Raw genomic sequence first — 17,061 nt, 5'->3', positions numbered from 1 at the left:
TTACGGGATAGTACTGGCGTCCAAACTGCCAGGAAAAAACCGTAAAAATACGATTTTTTTTTTACAGTGTGATGGATCGTAATGATGTATTTCACAAAAGCCATCACCATCACCATCACCATCACCATCACCATCACCATCACCATCACCATCACCGCAGAAGATACACGCATATATATCCCCAGCATCATCACAGCACACACCAATAGGCTTTACCGGTTTGCCGTCAAGGGAGGTGCTGATATTGAACACCTCGTTTCCCATGAAATCCAGACAAACTAGTTTCTTCTCAACGTGGTTTGTGAAGATCAGTCGTTCCTTGCTGTTAACAGATAGAAAGCTTGGACTGCCGATGTCGCCAATAGCATCATGATGTATTGTGGAAATGGTGGATCCATCCTTGTTATGAAGATATATTACCTTTCTCACACAGTCAGCCACTGCAATACGATCTTTCTTACCAACAGCAATACCAAAGAGTATACTCTCTGACTGCCCCTCGACTTGATTCTGTGATGGTCTGAACTTACGAATAAATCGCAGTTCGCTATCATGAACCTTTACATCCTGTCCGTCAGTAACCAGAAGCAGGTCATCAGAGGTCACCGCAACACCGCCAGGGTCTTCTAGTTGTCCATCTTCTGTCGTACTTTGCACACCTTGAGATTTGTAACTACCGCTCGATGTAAATTTTGATAATATCCGCCGTTCCGAATCAGTAACGACGATGTCATCGTTGCTTAAACAAGCAACGTCCACTGGATCTATGATTTCCCCCTCACCTTGCCCGTATTCACGAAACTCTGTCTTCACCTCCCACTTCTCTTCCTCTAGTATTTCACCGATATCCGCATCAGTGACGACATCATGACCTTTAAACCCGATGAATGACTTGCTATGCTGCACTGTTTGAAACTTGAGCTCTTTGTGGAATGTCAAGTTGTGCATAACCTTTGGTTTGAGGTCCAGCAGCTCAAAGTCATTAGCATGTTGCATCAAGTCGTTGACTGAAGCTACGATCTGCTCTGCACGGCTCATCTTATCGCTATTGCTGATCTGTATGCTGCTGAATTGCCCACCTCTCTCTATGCTGATTTGAGTGACTCTTTCTTGAAGGAGGCGAGATGCTTTTCTGATTTTCTCGACTTCCTCTTCCTCCTTAGCCACAATATCTCGAAGAGCCCGGTCGACCATGATCTGTAATCTATGCTGTGAGTGTTTGATAGAGTCGTCCACTTCTTGGAATTGCTTGCGACATTCATCAAATTTCATCAAAGCCTCTTCAACAGCTTGACGATAAGATTGAATGGAATCTTTGATTTCAGTTAGTTTGTGGTTTTGCTCTCTGTGTTGAAATACCGCACATTTGAGACAAACAAGTAAATCACACGTGTCGCAATAAAAACACAGTTCCTGGTCAGTGTGTTTCCGGCATTTTGGAGAGCAAGTTTGTTTCTGGTCTTTGGATCCCTCATTTGACGACCCGGCTGCATTAACGACTCGATGATGCCTGTTCAATTTTATTTTGGCGTGGTATTCCAAACAAATCTTGCAAAAATTCGCATCACAGTCAACACACCGTGAGACGGCATCAAGACCTTCGTCGCATCCTTCGCAAATCGAGACAAGAGGGTTAGGCCTACTGTCTTCTCTGGGACCATCCGGATTGATGACGTCATCAATAAGCGAGCTCAAGAGAAAGCAGTTGAGAAGAGCCGATGGTCCCTTATCTGGGATTGAAGTTTTCTCTCTACACACTGGGCAAATGATGAAATCCGTCTTCGGATCCTGTTTGTCTACAAGTTCCTGAAGACATTTTAAGCAGAAGCTGTGCTGGCAGTCCAGGATTTTCGGATCGATGAACCGAGTCAAGCAGATGGGGCATTCGATGTGTACATGTCTAATCTTGCAAGTGGTCTCAGTGTGAAGTGCAGCTTCGGCCATCTTGGTGAGACTGAAAGTAAAACGAATGTCATTTTCAATAGTTCATACAGTCAGTGATTTTATACATTGGGTCGTAGCAGACTTACTGCATTAAGAGCCTTTTGTTGAGAGTTGCGATAACTTGTGATTAGAAACAGTTTTCGGTCCAACAAACTGTATCTCATACAGTGCCTGCTAAACGAGTAAAATTACCCAGCACTCGGTAAAAAAAAAATGGACTTTTCCCTTTTACATGACAGGGATTGTTGTCCTTTGTATGCCATTATTAAAGACACTGGACACTATTGGCATTGTCAAAGACCAGTCTTCTCACTTGGTGTATCTCAACATATGCATAAAACAACAAACCTGTGAAAATTTGTGCTCGATCGGTCGTCGAACTTGCGGGATAATAATGAAAGAACAAACAAAACCCTTGTCATACGGAGTTGTGTGCTTTCAAATGCTTAATTTTGAGACATCAAGTTCTAAATCTGAGGTCTCGAAATCAAATTCGTGGACAATTACTTCTTTCTCGAAAACTACTCCACTTTAGAGGGAGCCGTTTCTCACACGGTGAATACTACCAACCATTACGCGTTACCAAGTAAGGTTTTATGCTAATAATTATTTTGAGCAATCACCAATATTGTCCACTGCCGTTAAAAACATAATTGAAAAGCCTTGGGAGGGTTTGTTTAAAATGTGCCAGTCGTTGGTTTGTGATTGAAACCAGTGTTTGATTCATTGTTTTCTAGTTGTTCATATACTTACCAAACAGTTAAAGTCACCTGTACATATATATTGTTTTTTTCTCAAACATAAGAGTATATGCTTTTGAACAATAACATTGTTTTTATTCATTATTATTGCTTGACACGATTGATATGTTGACAAAATAGATAAAGTTATTTTTGGGGCTGACTCCGCCTTCCCCTTTTGTGACGTCAATCGAGGCAGACTTTGCCTGCAATGCGTAGAGTAACCACATGTGCAAAGTACATATACCGTCCAAGTCGTCAGTTTGTACGTTTCGATTTGTTTTATTTTGTTGTTGTTGCATTTTCCGGCAATGCCGACCAGGTGTATTGCTGCTGGATGCAGCAAAACAGTTAATGATGGGTTCAGGTTGCATGTGTTTCCTGCAGGTCCCAAGTATAGGCGGTTGTGGGACGCGAAAGTCAGACGCACAAAGCAATGACCGTCCGGTCCGACGTCTTTTTCAGCGCTGTGCAGCGAACTTCGAGTCGTCGTGCTCTCGGAATACACCACACATTGACACGAAGAGAAAAGTTATTCTAAAACATGACGTCATCCCAACAACTTTTCCGAAGTGGGAAGTCAAAGAAGGTACCTGAAAGACCTGAAAGACCTAGAGGAGCATATGCCAAACGTGAAAAATTCGGGTTTTAACTTTGAGGGCTTGTTTTATCTTGCGTTTCACCGTGCAGGGTAAGCCGAGTGGACCGTCCGCACAGCAGCCGTAGTGCGTGCAGTCTGTTCCGGGACCGTAGTTCTGTAAATAGGCATCATACCGATCAGTTACCCAGACGTAGTGTACATTGTACGGGCCCAGACTACACATTTTCTCTTAAAATATCGCGCCTCGATGTCACGAACAGCGCCCTCTCGGGTCGGGGCATCCTATTAAATTTGTAAATAAAAGGACAACTATTTTTTTAGAACCTAAGTTAACTATTGTTTATTCATATTCCACTCATTACAACACATATGTTAGTGACAAAAGCTTTTTTTTGAAAACAAATACCACTAGGCGACTTTAATAATTGAACAGTGTCATCTCAATAAGTGACATGTGAGATTGTTTTAACAAATGTAGCGGTTGTCCACACATAAAGAGCACTCTTCAATTAGGTTTTCACAATCTAAGAAACCTGTCTGTCAGAAACAATACTCATTGTCAAAATATAAAAAAACGATTTTTTTTTCCGAACCTACCATGGTACTTCGACTTAAAACAAAAACCTCTTAAATGCATTTCACTATCCAAAACTGCTGTACTTGTTACCAAATTAAACTGCAACATGCAACCACACGGTTTAACGTCCACACTCTAAAGAGACCCTAAGGAGTGTGGCTTGTACCCAAACCAACTACATTTGGTGTTGTTTTATCACCATGTGATGTTAGTCTTGATTCTCTCTTTGGTACGTATAAGTGAAAACAACCCAGACGTAAGTTTGAACACCCCAGTTTTTGCAGTGTATAGGAAAGTTTAACCTGTGACCTTTGGTTTCCTACAACCATGTAATCGTCAACAACATTCAAGAGTTATGTTTCAATAGCCACAAATGAAAAAATAATATAATATCTCTTTAATAGTCGTTAGCGCACGTATCTACCTAACAAGGTACTCAAGACGCTGAGTTATACAAACTTTCAGAAAGATAGGTTATTGAGGTGATGAATTCAGAGACCCAATTATGTAGCACCTTATAAGGGTTTACAAGGTGCTACGGCGCATACAACAGCCGCACCCAAAATAGCCTGCGTATAACTAGTCATAATGCGTTTTGTCAAAAGAGCGTGTGCAGTTCAATGCAAAAATAAAAATGGTTCAACCTGTGGCATGATCAACTTGAAAAATGTCTGATCTGTCAGTTAAAATACTTTATTGGTCATGTGCGTTATTGATCATACCATTAGACCAAGGGAAAGTAAACTCTTACCTGTTGTTAAAGTGTGTCTAGTAATGCTAATTTTGCACAGTTGAATCTCTGCTGAACTTTACAAAAGTGGATAACTGGCGGCAATAACGACGAATTCTGTGAGATAAACAACATTGATAATGTTCAAAACAGTGCACTTCTTTACCAAACCGTACTTCCAAATAATCAACTTTATAAATGAGAATAAAGTTGTGGAAGTTTCATATAACTGGAAAACCCAACCGTGTTAATATTGTCCAATATTACATCGGGTCATTATACCGTATCAAGTGGTCATTATACCGTATACTAAGGTGGCTTGTTGCAACCGAGTCATTAGTTACGTTTGAATTTGTTCAGACCCTACAGTACGATGCCCACCCTTTCAAATTAACACAAATGTAATTGATAACTGCAGCCAGTGGACCGTCGGGAAACGTGTACATTGTATACCTAACTTGTCATGTAATTTCATTACGTTTGCTAAAATTAGCAACATTTCCAGAGATTGCAGTGTTTTTATTTTATTTTAAATGTTTTAAAATGTTGTTACACCGTGGACACGCAGTATTTGTTGTACACCGTCAGAATATGTAGAAAACTATTTAACAGTCGAGTCCACGAGTCATACTGCCCAAATGGTCATTGCCATGTTAATCGCACTTGTCTGGGGATAAACTCAATGGGTTTCACGTGTTTTTGAAAGAAACAAACTGAACGAGTCATTATCTAAAATTGTTCTTCTACTAGGTTAGATTGACAATTTGTATTATTATTTTTTTTTTAAGGGCAATGTCATTAAACCAATTTTAGTTTCGATGCTTTTACAAAATAAATATGTTAAACATATTGAAACAATTAAATGCCCAACTTCTGAACACAATGCATTGACCAATTAATCGGAAAAGTACTTGCCGGCATAGTCACACCCCCATGTCCGACATCTTGATGTTTAAACATCTACTGCCTCGACATTCCTAGTGTATTTTCCCGAGAACCTAATACCTCTAATGTGTAATTGAAGGAACATAGGTGTGTCGGAACATATGCCTACGTTGTTCGCATTCCAAAGCAGTCGCTATAAATAGGCCTATGATGAACTTGTTGAAATCTGAAGTATTGGTTGAAATTTCAACTTCATTTAACAAGTGGTGCACGCTCTATGAAGAAATATTAGTTTCAATGAAATCTGGCCGATGTGTTTATGGAACTCAGTCTTGTAAATATTGACGCAATCACCAGCACAACATTTAGTAAATACTGGCTTTGTGGCATACTACTGGGGACGTTACTTCTAGTTGTTGTTTTTGAATGACTGTGTTGTTGCAAAAAAAAGAGGAACACATAAACAAACAAAGGAAAACAGCACAGCTCATACAAATAAATAAATAATAAACTTGAATGTATGCACGTGGTAGATTGGAACACCCTTCCACTGTTCCTCCAATACCCTTGTCACTTTGCCAACACTGTATAGGCCTACATGATCATTATATTCCCTAATGGTCGTATGTTTACCCTCATTTTTTTTGCTTTGTATCAGTGTGAACCATATCGCTAGACTAATGACAATCCAAGTACGACCCAGTTTGTTTGCTTTGTGAGAAGTGGCATAAAGTCCGGCTATTAGGAAAAATGTCTCGTTACGTATCAGGTAAACAAATAATATTGGTAAACTTAAATGGAAATTGCTCAAAATGCTATGGATCATTAACTATGAACCAATAGGCTAATCGGTTAGCTTTTAAATGATGACGTGGCCGTATTTTCCCTTGCAACCAGCGACACTTGACAACCGCCATTTTGCAACCTACAACATTTGGTTCTAAGATTTAGCGGACTGTGTCTTGTCAGACGCATACAAAATCACAAATCAAAATACATTGCTACAAACCCTCATAGCTATACTTGTGTGGCCTTTTCATTATTTGTATATGTGTAAAGTGATATAGAGGCTAAGGCAGTTTATGATTCATGTACAATGAAATTTAATTCCTGTAAAATATCTACAAAATGCAGATACAACTTAACCGGTATTCATTATAGAAAATATTACAAAATAACGAATACTTATTAATACCATGTATATTTCCACTGATAAATTAAAGAAATTGTCTTCTGTTAACTTAGTGACCGAAACATGTCTTTAGAAAAATTAGTTATCGGAAATTGTTCTTAGTTCGGGGCACACGATTTTTTCACGATAAAAATATTCGTCAATAATCTCGAAGCGATTAGAATAGTATCAACAGTGATTGATTTCTCAGTTTATTTTACAATACATAACTTAAATGATGACTTAAAAAGAAGACAACATATGCAAATCAAGAAAACTATTTGATATTTAGTTCGAACCGTATATAATCAATTCAAAACAACCGAATGCAACGGTGCCGGTAAAATTGTAATTAGCCCAAGCAAAACCTTTAGGGGTGGGGGGGGGGCTAACATCCTTACTCGCAACTAAGAGCTGAATTGCGACGGACGCGGCTGCAACGTGGTTGGGAAGCAGGCATGCAAGGGCACCTTTGGCTGCCAGCCACATCAACCCATTATGACCACGGAACACAGCCAAGGTCGAAATTGTAAGATTGTTCATAGCCTTGCTCAAGGCAGTCGCATTATTCACCCCAAAAAGACACCGCTGTAAACCCACCCGTATACACTGTGCTTAATGTGTGTATTCACACCGCACGACTATATACACCGTCGCATCGCTCAACGCACACACCATACGACTAACTGTGCACAAGTCATTCGCACTCGTACCACTAACCCGCATGCGGAGGCCGTGCATGCGGATAGTGTATGGGGCATCGTGCGATGTGGTTACCCACATTTTACGCGCAGTGTATACGGTTTTATACAGCGGCGGTCTTTTTTAGGAGTGAATATTTCGACTGCCTTGAGCAAGGCTAGATTTTTCCCGAGGGAGGGAAACCGATGCTGGTGACACAACAGATACCCAACGCACAACTCAACTCACTTATGGCCCTGGCCGGGAATCGAACCGGGGTCACCTTGGTGAGAGGCGAGCGCTTTACGCACAAGCCAACCATGTCACCCTAACAAATTGTTTGATGAAACTTTGTTTCTGAGTTCAATTTGGGGATGTTAAAATTTGTCCGATAAATCTCGTTGGCTATGGCACATAGGCCTACTGACCATTTGACAACTGTCAAATCTTCGTGACATTGTCGCACAATGTTACAAGTAGACTGGTGTTTTGTTTACAGCAACGTTTTACTATGACACAGCATAAGGATCCAGTCTATCCGTGTATTATAAACAACCAGCATAAATATACGGAGCAGGCAAATCCTTCGACGATGGAGGTAGACCTTCGTGCTTCGACGTACATTCAAAGATCGTCACGAAGAACACAAAGAAATTAACCCAGAATACGAAGGGACAGTGACAAGTCAATAAAGCTTTCCTGGCCCCAATAAACTAGGCCTCCTACCGCATAGCCATGATGCAGTTTGAAATGCGATCGAGGCTTTTACGTGCCACGACGTGCCAGGACCCAGTTTCATAATGCCTGCAAAGTGGCACAAACATTTTGCTTAGCACAAAATAGTATTGCATAGCAGAAACTAATTAGCAGCCAATCTTAAACTAAATTTGAAAACTTGTGGCTGGTGCCCAACTAAATTTTCAAATAGTTAAGACATTTTGTAAGCAGTATTTTCTGCTAAACAGATGAAACTTACCAATGGACACTGTTATTCACAGTGAAATATTTTTTTTTTATCTCCGGGGAAGGGAATCTTGAGGGATTCAAAAGCGTCCTTGTGGGAATGTATTTTGAAACGTAAGCGTATATAGATGCAAATTTTGAAACGTAAGCCTAGCTTGACTCAGGATTGAAAGCGTACACTTTGATTATAACGTATGGAACGTAAGCGTAGCTGGGTATTTTGGAACGTAAACATAGCTGCGTATGGATCGTAAGCTTAACTTGACTCAGGATTGAAAGCGTACCTTTAGTTGTATATCGTAACTTGAAGGAACGTAAGCAAAACTTGGAATGTAAGCGTAGCTGAGTAGCTGTGTAGCTTAGAATGTAAACGTACCTGCGTCTGGTACGTAAGTGTAACTTGACTCAGGATTGTAAGCATACCTTTTGTAATTAAAGCGTTAATTGAAGGAACGTGAGCAAAAATAGGAATGTAAGCGTAGCTTGGAACCTAAGCATATATTGGAAGGTTAGCGTAGCTGGGTATATTGTAGCGTAAACGTAGCTGCGTATGGGACGTAAGCGTAGCTTGACTCGGGCTTGAAAACGTACCTTTTGATGTTATAGCACAACTTGAAGGAATGTAAGCAAACCTTGGAATGTAAGCGTAGCTTGGAACATAAGCATATCTTGGAAGGTAAGCGTAGCTGGGTATCTTGGAACGGAAACGTAGCTGTGCGTATGGAACATACGCGTTGATATTATAGCGTAACTTGAAGGAAAGTAAGCGTGGCTGAGTAGCTGCGTAGCTTGGAACGTAACCAAATATTACCTCAACAATCTATTAGGCAACAAATATTACCTCAACAATCTCAAACATAACACTCCATTCACAGAATTAACAAAATATTTATTTGTTTACAAAATTAAGCTTTGAGGGAATTTTATTTTATCATTATTTTTTGTTTCAACCTTTTATACAAAATTCTTATTCACTTGTCTTTTTACGATTGGGGGTTCGTTTTTTGTTATCCTTTTTCTTCTTCTTCATAAATATTTGTTTAAGCTACTCACACAAACACCGTCAATGTAACAAAATGCGGATTTCCTACGTTTTGACATCATCAATATTTTTTTTAATTACCTGAAAACTCTTAACAAAAAAAAAAATTAGGATCCATGAAACACAACATAGCATTACAATGGAATGTTGCGATCATAATAAATAACGGAATCGACACGAGGTGTACCGACTGATAAACCCACGATGACAAACATGTACTTTGATGTCTTGCTCCCAACCCCTCCCAAGCTCACGGCGAGACCCGCAAGCTGGGATTACACCTCCAGCCCCCCACAAGACACGACATGTGCGGTACGTGATATGCCCCAAGGCTTACGTTCCGATTGCTACCATGCCGAAGCGCTGTAAAACACGCTTCCGTTGCACGTATCTCTGAATGAGAATCTTACGTCTCTTTTTTCATAATTAATTACAGTTTTTACCCGCAACCTGTTTACATAGTTTCTTTTGTCAAATATTTATTAATAATTGTAACCAAAAATTATAAAGTTTTGGTTAAGTAATTATTTTTTTAATTTATTTTTTTACGGCTGGAAATCTCCGAAGATCACGTGGGTTATCCGAACCAACAAAGTTGTTCCGATAACCCACGTGACCTTCGTTGTTTGTTTTTTTAATTACAAAGTGTTGGTTAAGTAATTTGTTTTTTAATTTATTTTTTTTGCGGCTGGAAGTAAAACTATTTCCGAAGATCACGTGGGTTATCCGAACCAACAAAGTTGTTCCGATAACCCACGTGACCTTCGTTGTTTGGTTTTTTAATGCGTTAAAACGGCAAAATTTGATGGGTTTTTTTTAGCAACTATTCTCCTCCATTCCTGGAATACCTTTAGAATCATGTTTTAGTGTATTATGTAGCCTAAATAGCTCAACGAAGCCGGCGTGTCCCTTTAAACCATCTCAGCTACCTGGTGGGGAGTAAGCAGCCTGTGCAACATGCGCTACTCGGCTAAATCAATCACAAGAACCATCTCTGCCCTCACAGGTACCCATTTACCCCTAGGTGGAGAGAAGTAGTTGTAGTTAAGTGTCACGCACGGGCTTCGAACCCACACTCTGCTGAACAGAAGCACCAAAGATTGTCAAAAATCGAACGTAACATTACAACATTCAGAGACTCCGTGAATAAACGGAAGCTTATTGTATCGCCCCATGGCTTGGAGCAATCGGAACGTAAGCCTTGGAGTGTACCGCCCATGCCGTGTCTCGTGGGGGCTGGAGGTGTAAACACGGGCGCTATGAACTCCCAGCTTGCGGGTCTAGCCATGCGCTTGGGAGGGGTTGGGAGCCATACATCAAAATACATGTTTGTTATTGTGGGTTTGTCAGTCGGTACACCACACTTGTTGAATCCGTTATTTTTTTATTATGATCGCAATTTTCCAAACGTGTTTTTGTTACGAGTTTCCAGGTAATTAAAACAGATTGATGTTTTCAAAACGTAAGAATACCGCTGTTTGTTATTTTGTCGGTGTTATTGTGAGAGTAGCATAATAAACAATGTTTTATAAAGATACAAATAACAAATAACGGAGCCCATCAGTCGTAAAAAGGACAGGTAAATAAGAACCTTTTATAGAACGTTAAAGACTCTGGACACTATTGGTAATTGTCAAAGATCAGTCTTCTCACTTGCTGTATCTCAACATTATGTATAAAATAACAAACCTGTGAAAATCTGAAAAAGTTGCGAGATAATAATGAAATAACAAAAACAACCTTGTCACATGAAGTTTTGTGCGTTCAGATGCTTGATTTCGAGACAAGCCATACGCTAACATTGAAAGATACACAGCTACGCTTACGTTCCAAGATACGCTTTTGCCACAAGTCCACAACATTTGAAATAAATTTAAGTAAAATATATACTATAGTCTAGGTAGGCTTACCTTAAGTTGTAGACTTGTTTGTGACTAAATGCTCACTACGTACAGCTGCATTTCTTTGCTGAGCTGAATTCCACTTGACCAAAACATAAACTTTAGAAGTAGGTCTTCACAAACAATGCACTTCTTTACTAACCGTAATTCCAAATAATCAGTTTTATATATCGGAAAAAACTGCACAAGTTTCACACAACTGGAAAAACCCATCCGTATTAATAGAGTTCAAATGATACAAGGGTCGTTTTTCAATCTAAGGTGGCCTGTTGCAACCATTGTAATTGTTGTGGAATAAGACTTTAAATTATTGCGAAAAGCTCATTTTAATTTGATAACTTATGAATGTAGAGTTAGACGGATTTGAAACTCGACGTTTCGATCAGTATGCTAATTTTCCAGGCGGTTAATGGCTCTTTTCAGAATCACCGCAACTGAATTAGGGATTTTAATTACATGGTGTTACGGTAAACCTTACTATACTAAATAATTCCAAGTGGATTTGACAACATTTTCCTTTTAATCCAGATTTCATTAACCAATAAAACAAAAATAAGGGGATATGATCATGCTAGGGACAGCTTACAAATACATCAAAAATAGGGCAATGTCATTTTAACAAATACTTGTTACCAATCACTCTCCTATACATTAAAAAAATAAACTCTTGACCAATCCGTTGATGAACAATGTCAAACTTGTGGGAAAAACAAAAACGATTAGGGCACGGCGAGTTAAACTTCAAAATTGCATAGACGCTTTGGAAGTTTAACTTCCAATAGCCCCTTTTTCTTGTTGCACGGTCCCCTGCACAACAAAGCTATATCAAACAATACTACACATGGCAGCTCACAACTTTTAATTGTGTACCCGTGGTAGATATTGGGCACCGTACACTCCTGTACAGTTAAAACAAAACTCATAACAACACCATGAACTCTATGCATGATCATCACATTTCCTAAAATTGACATTTTTATTTGTGGCAACAACACTACTGGTGTTGTTTGTGTTCCCAGAAGCCCGACGATGTCAATCATACCACTTGACTGATAACAATACAAGCACTAACCAGTTGTGTTTGCGTGTTATTTATAGTGTGGTGTAAAGTCCGTTTTGGGGACTAATTATCGTTATGCGTCTCGGTAAATATTTATTTTGGCAAACTATGATGGCAACACGTCCCACCTCTAATGCCATCAAACTGTGTGGGCTTACACTCTATACATGTATGTTACTTCTGTTTGCTCCTATTTTGGTACTAGTTAAAACATCAAGCGCAAGTTATACAAAGAACCAACAAATAATCAAATCAAAAGCCGTGTATAATAATAAGTAATTTGAATGGTGGATGCACATCTTGGATGAAAATAATCTCGCGTGTTCCTTTTTGAAGTTCAATCATTTGGCCAAGGGACCAGTTTTAATAATTGGAGGCGGTCCCTCTAGTTGTCAACCCTCTTTACAATTAAACCCTAAAAAGGAGACTTTAGTTATACAGGCGACGGAGACTGTCTTTAAGCTGCCGCTGCAATGGTCGGATGCCTTTATTCAATCATAATGCTCAATAGTTAACATACAGCCGTCTTAAACAGCGCTCTCAGCGCTCAATAATGCTCAATAGTTAAAGGCAGTGGACACTATTGGTAATTACTCAAATAATAACTATTAGCATAAAACCTTACTTGGTGACGAGTAATGGAGAGAGGTTGATAAAATAAAACATTGTGAGAAATGGCTCCCTCTGAAGTAATGTAGTTTTCGAGAAAGAAGTAATTTTCCACGAATTTTATTTTGAGACCTCAGATTTAGAATATGAGGTCTCGAAATCAACCATCTGAAAGCACACAACTTCGTGTGACAAGGGTGTTTTTTCATTCATTAATATCTTGCAACTACGACGACCGATTGAGCTCAAATTTTCACAGGTTTGTTATTTTCTGCATATTATGTTGAGATACACCAAGTGATAAGACTGGTCTTTGACAACCACCAATAGTGTCCAGTGTCTTTAACATAAATTAATGATTACAATTATTGTTATTATTATTATTTTGTTTTATCAACACGATTCTGTGATCATCTAAATGAGCAACTTTTGAAAGCTTGTTGGAAGCAGACTTCTAGTTATATTCCCATTTCTTACGCCCTTCTGAGCACGCGCACGTAAACAAATAAGCATATAACTTGTGTTGTTTCTTGGCGACGTCACCACTTTGGGCTTATTGCATGGTCACGTATGACGTCTGCACGTTCTTACCTGACGTGACAAAAATGGTAAACTCACGTATGCTAAAAATGTGACATTTTTAAAACGCAATTTTCTGACGTTCACGTTCACGTATTTGGTCGCTTATAATAAGGCTGAAGCCAAGAAGCGTACACAAATTATCGTAATAATATGGCAAACTTGGATAAACAATATTCCATATGTACATCGCAAAAATAATGTCTCAGTACCGTTCAAACTGACCAATAATGTCTCAGTACCGTTCAAACTGACCAATCATGTCTCAGTACCGTTCAAACTGACCAATCATGTCTCAGTACCGTTCAAACTGACCAATAATGTCTCAGTGCCGTTCAAACTGACCAACCATGTCTCAGTACGTTCAAACTGACCAATGATGGTGGAAAGATCATTACACAACAACGTACGTGACTTGGACTTGGGCCAAGAACTTTCCGGTCAGTCGAAATCAAACAATTTTATTATTGAACATTAATGTTGTCAATATACATACAACAGTATTCGAACTCGGGATAATTAAAAAAACTGATTCTAGCTAATTCTAACGCTTCAATCTCAATAAGCTATCAACAAAAAATTAGGATCTTTACAAAAAAGCTGCCCCAAAAACAATAATCCGTTATATCCAGTCACTATTTGGTGACTGAATAGTGATTTACATTGACTTTCTTTTTAAATAACATACTTTCAAGGAAACGTTTACGTTTGGTTATCATTCTGTTTGCTGGAAGCTTACTGTAGATGAGATTCATCTTACTTCGAAGTAATCTGGTTATGTAATAATATATCACATTCATCGCCCATTGGTTGAATCTGAGAAGTGTAAACTTTCAGTTGCATTTCTCAGATTGTGGAATCATTTTAGGGCTTTTTTTTCCTGCTTGGACATACGCCGGATTTCCGGCGATATCTCAAAACTGTGAAACACCTTTTGCCATGCAATTTCAACAGGTTAGTTTAATTGTACACATTTATATTGATAAAATATTAAATCCAATCCAACGGCTTAAAACGCCCAAGGTTTAGTTCATCACAATGATCTTAACAGGTAGGCATATCTGGCTGCGCATGTAAATACGAACTATAACCCAGTTACTGCGCCCTCTATTGATCTGGACGGTAATGCAAGAAGCTACTTTTTGATCAAAGCGTAGCTGAGCTGCTGAGCACAACAACATTCAAAATATTGTCGGCAGTATTTTTAACTGAATATGTTTGTTTAGTAAAGGGTAAATGTTAACAAAACTATAGAAGAAACAAATACAGTATAGCATTTGAATCTTGTTAATCTCTTCTCACAGTTACATAAAGAATAATATAAATTTGACGCTGGAAAAAAAAGTCAAAATTCGGCCAGCGTCACTCAATAGTTTACCGTAATTTAAACTGTCTGGTTAAACATTGTATTTACAATCAAAACCTCCCAGATTACTCTAATGAGCAGTTTACAATATTTTTTAATGCTTACATTGGTTTACAAATATTTGCGTGTATTTACAAATTGAAGCTGAAAAAGTGTGGTTTATGTCTTTTAATTTTCGTCTGAAGGTGGCACCCTAGAGTTCTCAATGTTTTAAATTACATCTCTGAAGTTAATACGCTAACTTGTTTTAGCATGTTAAAGAATAATACCACCAATTACTTCAACTAATAAACATTCATAAATACGTCAGACAGTTTCGCTATTCCTACTGGTGGAGAGCGCGTCACGTGGGGTTGTTTAACTCTTTGATAATGACCAGTGTTTATAACCGGTTTTGAGCGGATACTACGCGCTAGCCTTGGTGCAAGACGTTTCTTGTTACGGGCGATGCGGGCGCTGTCAGTAAGTTGGCCGCGCTGTGTTTGAAAGGAAAACGAGAACGTGTTGCACCATGACTATACACGCACGAACGGAACCGGAAACTGTCGGAAGTAGGCGTCTCAGTCATAATGCAACAACCGGTCGTCGTACCTGTACATTCAGAGCTCAAGCACGTCGGAAGCGAACAAGTTTTACATAATTTATTACTTTATTACGCCTTTTAACCAAAAAGGCATTCATGAATGAGAATAAAAGAGTAGCGACTCGTTTTTTACCGGACGTTTAAAACCTTGCAGGGTCGTTGCCGTGTGATAAAGGCCCGAGCCTTCCACACGGCAACGACCCTGCCTGTTATCACACGACAACCACACTGCCTGTTTTAAACGGCCGGTAAAGAGCGAGTCGCTACCCTTTTATTCCCTTAATAATTCACATATAACGTGACACTTTCATTGTAACGAATAACGATCAGATAAAAAGGGTACCTTTATGTTCAGCCTTAAATACTAAATGGGTAATGGTGTGTTGAAAAGCAGCAACTGATACAGCAAGGTAAATGTGTGCGGTTACTATTAATCATTCATAAATACCTCAGACAATTTCGCTATTCCGATTGGTGCAGAGCGCGTCACGTGGGTATGTTTAAACGGTTGATAATAACCAGCTGGAGCTGTTTATAACCGGTGGTTTTCGGATACGTTTAGATCACAACTTCGTTCTCAGTGGTGATCGATCTCGCAGTGCAATTTTGGTCCATGAATAAGATGATACATACTACTACTTTATTACGCCTTTTAACCAAACAGACATCTATGAATGGGAATACAAGAGTATCGACTAGTGATTTAACTGGCGTTTAAAATATTCGGCTCGTGCCTTTATCGATCTGCCACGAACCTGCCGGTTTCAAACGGCAGTTTAAAAACTCATCGCTACCCTTTTATTCCCTTATTTAAAGTAGCAAAGCCAAACAAAAAATGCTTACCGGACTATACTGTGGCAAGCCAAACACTATGTCACTTGCTTATTATAAGACTTGTATCATGCTAACTTTTTCGTGAGCCGCATGTTTTAACAATATTTACAAAAGCTTTAATTGACACAAGTTAATTAAAGTTTAATAATTGTAAAACGGTAAACACACAACATATTCTGCCAACAACACAAATATACTATTCGGTTGAGGTTAAACAAACAAAAAATGATCCATTTACATGAATAATCGATTGAGTAAAAACATTCAAAAGTATACCCTTTAATAATACAGCTCCAAAATTCATTTAAAGGCAGTTGACACTACTGGTAATTACTCAAAATAACTATTAGCATAAAACCTTACTTGGTAACGAGTATTGGGAGAGGTTGATAGTATAACACATTGTGAGAAACGGCTCCCTCTGAAGTGCCATAGTTTTCGAGAAAGAAGTAATTTCCCACGAATTTGATTTCGAGACCTCAGATTTAGAAGTTGATGTATCGAAATCAAGCATCTGAAAGCACACAACTTCGTGTGACAAAGGTGTTTTTTATTTCAACATTATATCGCAATTTCAACGACCATTTGAGCTAAATTTGTCACAGGCTCGTTATTGTATGCATATGTTTAAATGCACTAAGTGAGAAGACTGGTCTTTGACAATATTACCAACAGTGTCTAGTGTATTTAAAAGGCCCGTGAAAATAGAGTTGAGTTACAAGGCTGAGTGTTCACAAAAGACCACACTTTGGTACGGGTAATACACATTTAAGCTGGTACTTTGTAGGTTAAATG

The 17,061-nt window shown here is 38.9% G+C and overlaps 2 protein-coding genes and 1 long non-coding RNA gene across 3 annotated transcripts in view; 1 reads left to right on the top strand and 2 right to left on the bottom strand.

Annotated features, from left to right (window-relative positions):
* Nucleotides 1-11,389, bottom strand: part of LOC139943390 (uncharacterized) — a 58,678-nt gene extending 47,289 nt beyond the window's left edge. Inside the window, exon 1 of the mRNA XM_071940202.1 lies at nt 11,245-11,389. The gene's annotated coding sequence lies outside the window, so the exon portion shown is untranslated. The remainder of the gene's footprint in view (nt 1-11,244) is intronic.
* Nucleotides 1-17,061, top strand: part of LOC139942967 (uncharacterized) — a 521,441-nt gene that overhangs the window by 60,598 nt on the left and 443,782 nt on the right. The window lies entirely within an intron of this gene.
* The window catches only part of LOC139943389 (uncharacterized), a 138,373-nt gene continuing 121,312 nt past the window's right edge, over nt 1-17,061 (bottom strand). The window contains exons 2-3 of the mRNA XM_071940201.1: nt 4,614-4,709; nt 1-1,954 (exon numbers count right to left, since the gene is read on the bottom strand). Of these exons, the coding sequence (XP_071796302.1) occupies nt 1-1,944 (1,944 nt within the window). The 5' untranslated portion in view covers nt 1,945-1,954; nt 4,614-4,709. The remainder of the gene's footprint in view (nt 1,955-4,613; nt 4,710-17,061) is intronic.

Source organism: Asterias amurensis, chromosome 10 (genome assembly GCF_032118995.1).
Source record: "Asterias amurensis chromosome 10, ASM3211899v1".
NCBI lineage: Eukaryota > Metazoa > Echinodermata > Asteroidea > Forcipulatida > Asteriidae > Asterias > Asterias amurensis.
Note: the sequence above shows the minus strand (reverse complement) of the source record. Positions and strands in the feature narration are given on the sequence as shown.